The sequence below is a fragment of the Patagioenas fasciata genome, chromosome 14 (assembly GCF_037038585.1).
Source record: "Patagioenas fasciata isolate bPatFas1 chromosome 14, bPatFas1.hap1, whole genome shotgun sequence".
NCBI classification, from domain to species: domain Eukaryota; kingdom Metazoa; phylum Chordata; class Aves; order Columbiformes; family Columbidae; genus Patagioenas; species Patagioenas fasciata.
This window is the reverse complement of record NC_092533.1, coordinates 19,798,685-19,809,159: the sequence shown is the minus strand read 5'-3', so window position 1 is coordinate 19,809,159 and position 10,475 is coordinate 19,798,685. Positions and strand designations below refer to the sequence as shown.

Below are 10,475 nucleotides of genomic sequence, written 5' to 3'. Positions count from 1 at the left end.
AGTGGGGGGAGAACCAGTTTATGTAAAAGTCCCATTTTCACCAGGAGATCTAATGATTTGGAAACAATCAGCTGGTCCTTACCGGGAAAACCCAGACAAGCTTGCAAGCATAATTAAGATGATAATTAAAACGCAGAATCCCGATTGGGATGATTTGCAGGTGATTCTTGACACATTAATGGATTCTACAGAAAAAGATATGGTTATACGGGTAGGAAGAGATAAAGTAAGAGAGGATATTCGGAATGGGGCTGTGGGCGGTAATGTTGATGAGAATTTCCCAAAAGAGGAACCCCAGTGGGATTATAATACTGGGGCTGGTCAGCTTCGCCTCCGGAGGTATCAGGACTGGTTATTAATTGGTGTTCAGACTGCTATGCCAAAACAAATGAATTGGTCAAAATTGTATAATGTTAGGCAGGAAAAGAATGAATTCCCCTTCAGCCCTTTTAGAAAGATTGAAGGAAACTGCAAAAAGATATATGGATTTAGATATTGAAATGGAACAAGCAAGGGTCCAGTTGGCTTTGATCTTTTTGGGGGAGTCTCAGGATGATATTTGGAAGAAATTACAGAAACTGGAGGGGGCACAATTGCGAGATCTGGATGTTATGTTAGAAACAGCCTGGAAAGTTTATAATAATAGAGAAAAGGAGCAGTCGAGGCGTTCTCAGCAAGACTTGTTGGCTCTGGTCCAAGAGCAAGGCAGGGGAATAGGAATGGAAGCCCGCGGCAGGGGAGCTAGAGGCGGCCGAGGGCGCGGTTTTCGGAATGTTCAGGGAACTCCTCTGAGGCCTGTTGTAAAGCTTGGTATAAATCAATGTGCTTATTGTAAGGAGGGAGGACACTGGAAAAATGAATGCCTGACTCGTCCGGGTCCTACGGGTCGGGTACCAAGCGCAGCAGGAAATGCAATACAAACTATGGTGTTGGGGGAGTATAATAACAACAGCTGACTATATGGCAACACAGAAACAGATACCCAGAGTAAGGAACCCCTGGTGACGATACAAGTGGGGGATCAGGATGTGAGATTTTTGGTGGACACAGGGGCTACTTATTCTGTGCTAAATTCTTTACAGGGAACAGTAAGTAATAAAAAGACAACGATTGTTGGTGCCACAGGGAAGGAAGAAGTACAGCCATTCCTACAACCCTTAGATCTGTGTTTTGGAGAAAAGGAGTTAACCCATGAGTTCTTATATGTTCCAGATTGTCCAGTTTCCCTTTTAGGACGGGACTTATTGACCAAATTGGATGCTGTAATAACATTTGAGAATGGAAACCTGGTAATGAAAATTCCAGAATCTAAGGTAGGACAAGTTTTGCTGTTAAAAGAAAATCCAGTAGCAGAGGTACCACAAGCTGTGGAGGAGGCAGTGATCCCCACGGTATGGGCGACTGACATACCTGGGAAATCGAAAACGGCCCAGCCCGTTAAAGTGGAACTGAAGGGAGATGCCAAGCCAGTACAGTTGAGGCAGTACCCACTGAAACTAGAAGCTAGGTTAGGAATAGTGCCTCTAATTGAAAAATTTTTGAGGTATGGAATTCTAGAGGAATGTGAATCAGAATATAATACTCCAACTTTTCCAGTAAAGAAGCCTGATGGTAGTTACCGATTAGTCCAAGATTTGCGGGCTGTAAACCAGATCACTAAGGACATTTATCCGGTATTTGTAAACCCATATACCTTGTTAACATCTGTGAAGGAGAAATATAAATGGTTTACTGTACTTGATTTAAAAGATGCCTTCTTCTGCATACCCCTCGACCAGGAAAGCAAAAAATTGTTTGCCTTTGAATGGGAAAATCCACACAATGGAAGGAAAACTCAGTTAACCTGGACACGTCTTCCGCAAGGATTCAAGAATAGCCCAACTATTTTTGGAAATCAGTTGTCTAAGGAACTCGAGGAATGGACTACGAAAGGCCACATCATAATCCCTCGACAACGGTACCTGTTGCTACAATACGTAGACGACATTTTGATCGCGACTGAGACGCGAGAACTCTGCATCCAGGTAACGATTGAAATACTGAACCAATTGGGAATGAATGGGTACAAAGTATCGAAAAATAAAGCTCAAATTGTATCCGAGACTGTGATTTATTTAGGATGCGAGCTTTCTCAAGGACAGCAGAAAACACAAACCGTGTGCATGCTATCTGTGCTATTTCAGAACCACGAAACTTACATGAATTAAGATCCTTTTTAGGAATGACAGGATGGTGCAGGCTCTGGATCATGGACTATGGACTTATTGCCAAACCTTTATATGAGGCACAGAAGAATAAGACCTCAGTGTGGGGAAAGCCACAATGAGAGGCTTTCCAGAAATTGAAACAAACTTTGATGCAGGCACCTGCCTTGGGTCTGCCAGACTTGAGCAAAGATTTTCAGTTGTTTGTACATGAGCGACAAAGACTTGCCTTGGGGGTATTAACCCAACGACTGGGATCTTGGAAAAAACCTGTCAGCTATTTTTCTAAACAGCTAGATCCGGTAAGTGCTGGGTGGCCGGCGTGCTTACGGGCGGTAGCTGCTACAGTAATACTGATCCAGGAGGTCCAAAAACTAACTATGGGAAAAAGGATAGAAGTCTTTGTATCCCATATGGTGACAACAGTACTGGAACAAAAGGGGGGCCATTGGCTTTCCGCAAGCAGAATGATGAAATACCAGGTAATTCTGACAGAACAAGATGATGTTATTCTAAAAACTACTAACCTAATGAACCCTGCTGAGTTTTTGGGTGCAGGTACTGAAGAAGGAGACCTGGAACATGATTGCGTGGAAGTCATCGAATATACCCACGCAAGTCGCCCTGATTTGAAAGACACTCCGCTGGCAGAAACTGACTGGGAACTCTTTACTGATGGCAGTAGCTTTGTGGAGAACGGAATGCGGTATGCAGGACATGCCATCACTACTGCCAAGACAGTAATTGAGGCTAAGCCCTTACCATCAAACACCTCAGCACAAAAAGCGGAGTTAATCGCCTTAACCAGAGCATTGGAACTCAGCGAAAACAAGAAAGTTAATATATGGACTGATTCAAAATATGCTTTCGGAGTTGTTCATGTGCATGGAGCCCTTTGGAAAGAGCGGGGACTGCTCTCTTCACAAGGAACAAACATGAAGTACCAGGAGGAGATACTGAACCTGCTTAAGACCATTCAAAAGCCATCACAAGTTGCTGTAATGCACTGTAAAGCTCATCAAAGTGGAACATCAAAAATCATCGAAGGAAATCGGCTTGCTGATCAAACAGCTCGGTCAGTAGCACGGCAAGTAAGAACAATGGTGGGCCTTGTCTCCCAGAAGGTAAGAGCAATTGATTTATTACCTTCAGAACCACCTAAATATTCTACAGAAGATGAAAAATTGGCAAGTCTAGTAAGAGCCAGCAAAAATAATTCTGGGTGGTATGTAACCACCAACGGACAAGTTGTGGTACCAACCACTATTATGAGAGGAATACTTCAGACGGAACAACAGAAGTGTCACTGGGGTGCAGAAGCATTGGTAGCTTACCTAAGAAAACAAATTATCTCGGTCCAGATGTTAACAATGGCAAAGTCTATTACAGCTAAGTGTGAAATTTGCTTGAAAAACAATCCTTTTGTAAGAAGAAAAATAGAAATGGGGAAAATTAAGACAGGTGTACAACCTGGGGATTATTGGCAAATAGATTATGTAGAGCTCCCCAGAACCCGAGGATTCAGGTATATACTAGTTGGGGTAGATACCTTTTCAGGATGGCCAGAAGCTTTCCCTTGTTGCACCAACCAAGCAAAAGAAACTGTAAAATGGTTACTAAAGGAAATAATACCTAGATTTGGGGTACCACTGGGGATATCTTCCGATAGGGGACCACACTTTGTGGCACAATTAGTAAAAGAAATCGGCAGATGTTTGGGAATTAAATGGGAGTTACATACCCCATGGAGACCCCAGTCTAGTGGGCAAGTGGAGAAAATGAATCAAACTCTAAAAAGGCAACTTAGCAAGATCTGTCAGGAAGCAAAAATTCAATGGCCTCAGGCCTTGCCAATAGCATTGCTGCGCATTAGGATTAAACCTAGGAGTGGGATGTCAGTAAGTTCATACGAGATTTTGTATGGCAAACCATATGAAGCACCAGACCCAAACCCAGAGGTACATGTGAAAGGTAATCAGGACTTGCACAATTATGTGTTGTCTCTTGGCAGGACATTGAATCGACTCAGATCCGCACTAGTGTGGAATCGCCCACTAGCGCTCGAGAATCCGGTACATGATATAGAGCCTGGAGACACGGTGTATATAAGAACCTGGAATGAAGAACCCTTAAAAGAGCGCGGGGACGGACCCTATCAAGTACTCCTGACTACATTCACTGCAGTCAAAGTTGCTGGAGTAGACTCCTGGATACATTATACCCGAGTGAAAAGAGTTCCAAGACTGTGGAAATCGCAGATAGTGGGTCCTACCACGCTCAAGATTACATCGCAATAATGTCTGGTTTTCATTACCGAATTGTGATTTTGGTTAGAGTGTTTGTACTTTTGAAAATTGGAGGGGGAAGTGCCACTCTATTCCACAAGGCCTCTGATAAACGGTGGGAAAATGGGACAATTCAAATGGGATTGCAAATTAGGCCACGAAGAGCAGTAAACAATAATGAAAGTACCCAGGTGCCACAGGTAGTACAAAGCGTACAGAATCAGGCAGAGAATCTGATGATAGGGCTAATTCGAGATTTTGCATTGACCCAGAATACCAGTAGCATCACTGCTTGCCTTCCAATTCCAAAATCGGCTGAAGATCCAATACAGTGGGGAGTAATATCTACCACCTTACCAGAAGTAAATAAAACTAGTAAAATAGCATGTGAATCTCACACTAGAATAGAAGAAGTCCCAACTGAGCGATGGGTAAAAAGCGGACCCCAGACAGAAGTAATGACAATAGAAGATTGTATGAGACTCAGAGGAAAACTTGGTTCAGGTGCTGGGTGGAAAACCAAGTGCACCTATGAAAGCTGGACCAAAGAGACGGTAAATGAAAAGGTTGAACGGACTTACTGGGAATGCAAAGATCAAAATAGCAAAAATATAACTGAATCATGGAATAACATGTGGACACTGAGTATTGTACAACAATACCAATATAGTGAAGCATTTCCATGGTGTGTACGGTGGTCCAATGTAACAGGAGGAACAACAGTACCATGGTGGAATTGTTCACAAGTAATAACCTGCCAGACAGATGTAAAAGAAATACCTCTGTCCATCATTAAAGTTGCAACAATTGCAGGTTGCATTTGTCAGAAACAATTGGATCCAAAGGAAGCAACCAAAATAGGCATTGATGGAGATAAAATTGATTGTAGAGGCGTTATAGGTAGTGTGGGACATCTGGTTTGGGCCTTAAGTGATGGGACCTGGACAACTCACCTACCAATAGGAGGACCAGTAAGGGAAATTACTCTGGGACTGCCGACCCTATGTCCTATTTGGAAAAAGTCACCCTTGAAAAATAGGCAAGAACTTCTACAGGTTAGGCACAAACGAGAGGTAGATGAAGATGTGTGGCACGAACCATCAAGCAGTGTTAAATTTGGCTGGGCACTAGAATCTTTCTTTGCACCAATTGCGGCCTACAGAAATAGAGAAATGATTGATAAATTGATTGGGCAAATGGATCGATTGGCTAGAATAACTAAAAAGGGTTTTCGGGAACTTAATATACAATTACAGGCTACGACTAAAATGACCTTGCAGAATAGAATGGCACTCGACATAATGTTACTGAAAGAAAATGGTGTCTGTGGATATTTGAAAGACAGAATTGATCATTGCTGCATCCATATTCCAAACATAACTTCAGAAGTTGAGAAGGACATTTCCCAACTGACCCAAACAGAGATGGAGCTGCAAAAAGAAAAGCAGGATGCAGAACAGAGCTGGATAGGCGCTCTGTTGAATACATTTGGCTTAAACTTGGGAGGATGGGTACATTCACTACTAGAAAGTGTAGTGGTACTTGAAATTGTGATTGTGCTTCTTTGCTTATTGTATGTAGGTATTAGGCGTGTACTTAGTCAAACAAGTGATCGCATTTTTAGTGTCTTGAGCAGGAATTATGATAATCCTGTATTCGAAAACCCTCCAGCTTATGAAGAATAATCGAAATAGTTGATTAAGGTGAGAATGCATTGTCTAAGAATAGAAAAGCATTCTCAAAGGGGGGACATGTTAGAGACAGAATCAATTTTATAGGGGATTATACTAATACAGTCAATACAGTCAATCTTAATAGGAGACTAACAGGATCAATTTTACAAGGTGTTCTTTTCTGGGATGGGTACCAGGCTGATTCAACCTTTGCATACCGTGTTTTACCTAATAAGGGAATTGAGCATACCTTTATCTTATCAACCTAGCGTTTATCTTAGCCCAAATATGCTTAGAATGAGGAGAAATATATACAGTACCTCTGGAAATTAAGCTAGTCAGCAGTTGTGCAATTATAGAGTAGTGCGCATGTGCCGCATCAAAAGGTGAAAAGGACAGAGGCGATGAAGACTACTTACTTCATCCTGAAGACCCCCTGAAAGACCACCAGAGGACACTGCGCATGATCAAAGTAGTTCCAAGGTGTTGCAATCGATGTTGCAATAAATGTTGAGCAACTGTTACATATTCTAATGATCCTAATGAATATATGAATATGTATGTGAATGGACTGCATAAATACTGTGTAACCTAAACTGACGATGGAAGCCAGTTTTGGGTGCGAACCCCTGGTTTCCCAGCGCTGAAATAAAGCACCGCATATAACTACGCCCATGGTTATGTGTCCTGATTGCTAATACAGACGCCAGCATGTGGAGGGGCCGGTCGCAGGACAGGCAATGGAAACCAGGCAGCAGCTGCCTGGAGAGGGGAGAAAAGGGCTGGGGAGCTCCTGGGGGGCACAGCCCCACCTGCACACCGTCCCCTGCCACAAAAAGCCTCTGCACCCACCCCCCAAGATTGGTTCGGGAGGGCTCCTCCCACACGTGTCCCCTCATTGTGCCCCCTCCATCACTGGGAAGCTGCAGCTGGCAGGAGCACAAGGCACAGCCACTTGCTCAGCATCCCCAGGGGCGTTGCCCACACGGCTCCCACGCCAGGGTACCACAGCGGCACGAGCTGGGACAGCCAGCAGGAACAGGGCCGGCACTGCCAAAGGTACCGCTGTCCCCATCGCACTCACTTCCTAATCCCAGCGGCATCGTCACGCTCTGGCTGCAGCGCCTTCTGGAGCTGCCCGCTGAGGCTCTTCCACCGCTCCTCCTGCTGCTCCCGGAACGCCCCCAGCTCCCGGCGGTCCAGCTGTGGACAGGTGACACCCTCAGCCATCTACCCCAGGATGGGACATGGCGGTCCCCAGGGGGACAGCCGGGAGGGGGCACCCTTGCAAGGATGCTGCCTCAGGCTGCCAGGCCCCCAAGGTGCCAGTTCTGCGTGGAGGGGACGAGCCCTCACCTTGTAGTCCATCTGTCTCTGCAGCTCTTTCTGGAACCGGTGCCAGCCCTCCTCCTGGCCCATCACCCGGCTCGTCACCTCCTCCATCGCCTTGTTCAGCCGCTCCTCGCACGCCTCAAACTGGCTGCGACTGACTTTGTCAGCCAGGGCGGCTTTGTCTGCTTTCTAGCAACGGGGAAAGGCAGGAGAGCGGTGGGGACAGGATCCAGGGACAACGCGAGAGGGAGAAGTGGCTACGTGGCCCTGTTCACCCCATCACCCCCGTGGGGTTGCTCCCACCAGCCAAAGGCACTCGGGGTCACAGAGGGACCTGGCAAGGGACCCGCAGCCGGGCTGGAAATCCTCCCTCCCCCTGGCTGGTTCTGCCAGCCAGCACCCAAGGGACAAGGGGCATTTGTCACCCTGCCCGGGACACCCTTGGCTGGCACCAGGGCCCCGTGAGCCCCTACCTCATCGATTCCCAGCACCAGCAGCTGCTCCTTGTCTGCTTTCTGCTTCTTGAGCCTCTCCAGGGCCTGGGACAGAGCCTCCCAAGGCAGACAGCAGCCCGTGACACCACGGCAGGGTCGGAGCTGCCCCTCGGCCAGCCGAGCACCCTCTGCCTCCCCTCCCCACCCCATCAGAAACCTCCAGGAAAGGCATCGGGAAGCTGTGCAGGGCTGCGAGCAGGGTGGCAGGGGGACAGATCCCTTGGGGTCCCAGCCTGGGCTCTGCCTGCAGGTTACAGCCACCCACCTTGATGTCCTTCTGCTCCTGCTGGCCATCCTGCTGGAGGTTTGCAAGGGCCGAGCTGAACTTCTCGTAGTCCTTTTGGAGCTGCATGATGCTGGCCTGGAGGCACTTGAGCTGCTCGTCCTGCTGCAGGGACTAAGAGGACAAGGCGGTGCTGAGCCAGGGGGTGGCTGCCCCACGGGGACAGACCCAGGGTATTTTGGCTGGTGGCCGCGGGCTCTCAGTGCAAGCAGGACATTTGCTCCAAGGCTTTAACTCCCTTCCACGCTGCTGACTCCCACAAGCCAATTAGGGGGGCAGCGAGGGGCTCCCCCACGTTACAGCAAAGCAGAAATGTTGCTTTTTCCATGCGAGACACGGAACCTGACACACCAATGGGATGTTCACAGAGTTCGCTTTATTGTCGGACCGGGCTGGCTTTATAGCAAAGCTGCCCTGTCCACACGCCTTACAACAATGTGATTGGTTGTAACTCGTGCTATACAATAACATGATAGGCTGCATGTACTGTCCAGCCCTCTGCACGCATGTGTTCAGTGATTGCTCACTCATTATTACCTTCTAATGGTGCTCCTTCAGTTTCTTTTGCCTCTGGCTTCACCTCTCAGCCAGGCTGGGGACAACCCCATCCCCCCGGGGCAGGGGGGCGGCTCTGCCACTACAAATGTCTGTTGGAAGCTTGGCTCCTGGATGATTTCTGCACCTCTGACCTTTGCAGAGAGATGTCTCAGGCTGTGTCACAGCAGGGTGGTTGAAGTGGAACAGAAACAAGATCCTTTGGAGTTCTCTGGTATTGCAAGAGTACAGAGCAGCGAGACATCCAGCCCTTCCATTTCTGGCTCTTGACCTAATGTTTCTCTTTTGGGCCAGGCTGAGAAATCTTTGGAAAGGCAAGAAACTGCCTCCCTAGGTTAATCTCCTTTAATGCTCGAAGCCCTGAAATCTTGATATATTTGTTCACTGATAGCAGCCTTCTGTTCTCAGACTTTCCTGGAGGATGCATTAGCCGAATCCACTGCTCTGGGCTCAGGACAGGAAAAACCACTGGAGAGAAGGGAGCAAGTATGTGATCAACGGTCTCTTTGATGCACAAATCTGTAAGCTTATGTCATTGGGTCTTTGGTGCATTCAAATGTCCTCCCTAACAGACTCTGAGCCCAGCCTGAACTCCACAGTGGGACTCCAGAGCCATTTTTAGGCCTCTTGTTTTGCATTCGTCATGTCAGCCCTCGCCATGAACAGCCAAATGCTCGGTGCAACCGCCCTGACTGGTTCATCCTTCACCTATATCCATTCTCCACACCTTCCCAACATCTTGAGGGGGAAGGTGAGTTTTAGTACGCAGTACATGGCTGTGCAGCAAAACCCACATCTGTAGATGTGCTGGGTGGGGTGGTGGAAAATCTCTGAAGCTCTTCCAAAGCACCGGCCGCCCCTGCTGTGACGTCCCTCTTCAACATCTCAGAGCTTAGTCTGGCTGGAAGGTCCCAATGTGAACACCAGTACTAATCCTTATTTGAAGCTCCACTCCTGTCCCGGCCTGCTCTCCCTATTTTGCCTGCTTTGCTGGGACACCGTCTCCTGCAACCAGAATCCCACCTGCCAGAAAAGGCACCTCACGGCCTCTGGGGTGAAGATGCTCTGATGCTTCCAACCCTCCCAGGAAACGGAGAGACACTTCAAAATCTTTGGTTATTTTAATAGTATGAAAGGGACTCAACAACTGGGCAGGACAAAACAGCTAGAAAGGTTTTGAAACTTCACTGACGTAACACAACATCCCTAGGGCTCTCTGTCCTCCTCTTGCCCTTAATGCTCGCGCTTAGCTGCTCGCCGGTGGCTCTCCATGCCCTTCCGTTTCACCTCCGTAACGATGCCTTTGAGGTCCAGGATAGACTGCTGAATCTAAGGTAGGGAAGAGAGATGGTAGAGGTCACAGCAGGGGTGGGAACAGGAGGCAGAGAGGAGCCCATTGGCCCTTTTGGAGTGCAAATTTCACCAACCAAAGTGAGCAGGAGGATGAAGGCAATTGCCCTGATGGATCTGCACCACCACCATGGGCTTTTACAGGTGACTCAGAGGGGTGAATGAAGCCAGACTATAGCCATGGGTGGATCTGCACCCCCTGCCCCAGCCTGCCCAGCTCCCAACAGGCATCCACCCCCTGCTCTGCCTCCTGGGACGAGACAGGTTTGCCTGGTGTCCTCCGCCCATTCCCCATGCCC

General features: G+C 47.7%; 1 protein-coding gene across 1 annotated transcript; it reads right to left on the bottom strand.

Annotated features, from left to right (window-relative positions):
* Positions 1-440: 440 nt before the first annotated feature.
* On the bottom strand, positions 441-8,381 carry LOC139829091 (glutamine-rich protein 2-like). The gene is made up of 4 exons (XM_071814577.1): positions 8,254-8,381; positions 7,968-8,045; positions 7,519-7,683; positions 441-446 (listed from the first exon to the last, which is right to left on the bottom strand). Exons 1-4 carry the CDS (start codon positions 8,338-8,340, stop codon positions 441-443), a joined length of 336 nt encoding a protein of 111 aa, XP_071670678.1. The 5' UTR covers positions 8,341-8,381.
* Between the last annotated feature and the right edge of the window lie 2,094 nt (positions 8,382-10,475).

What these genes read in the sequence shown, in the direction of transcription:
- LOC139829091 (XM_071814577.1), bottom strand. Translation starts at nt 8,340, where the DNA reads ATGCAGCTCCAAAAGGACTACGAGAAGTTCAGCTCGGCCCTTGCAAAC. An exon ending in AGGAGCAGAAGGACATCAAG is followed by an intron (nt 8,046 to 8,253) that starts GTGGGTGGCTGT and finishes CTGCCTTGGGAG; the next exon opens with GCTCTGTCCCAGGCCCTGGA. An exon ending in TGGTGCTGGGAATCGATGAG is followed by an intron (nt 7,684 to 7,967) that starts GTAGGGGCTCAC and finishes CCCCGTTGCTAG; the next exon opens with AAAGCAGACAAAGCCGCCCT.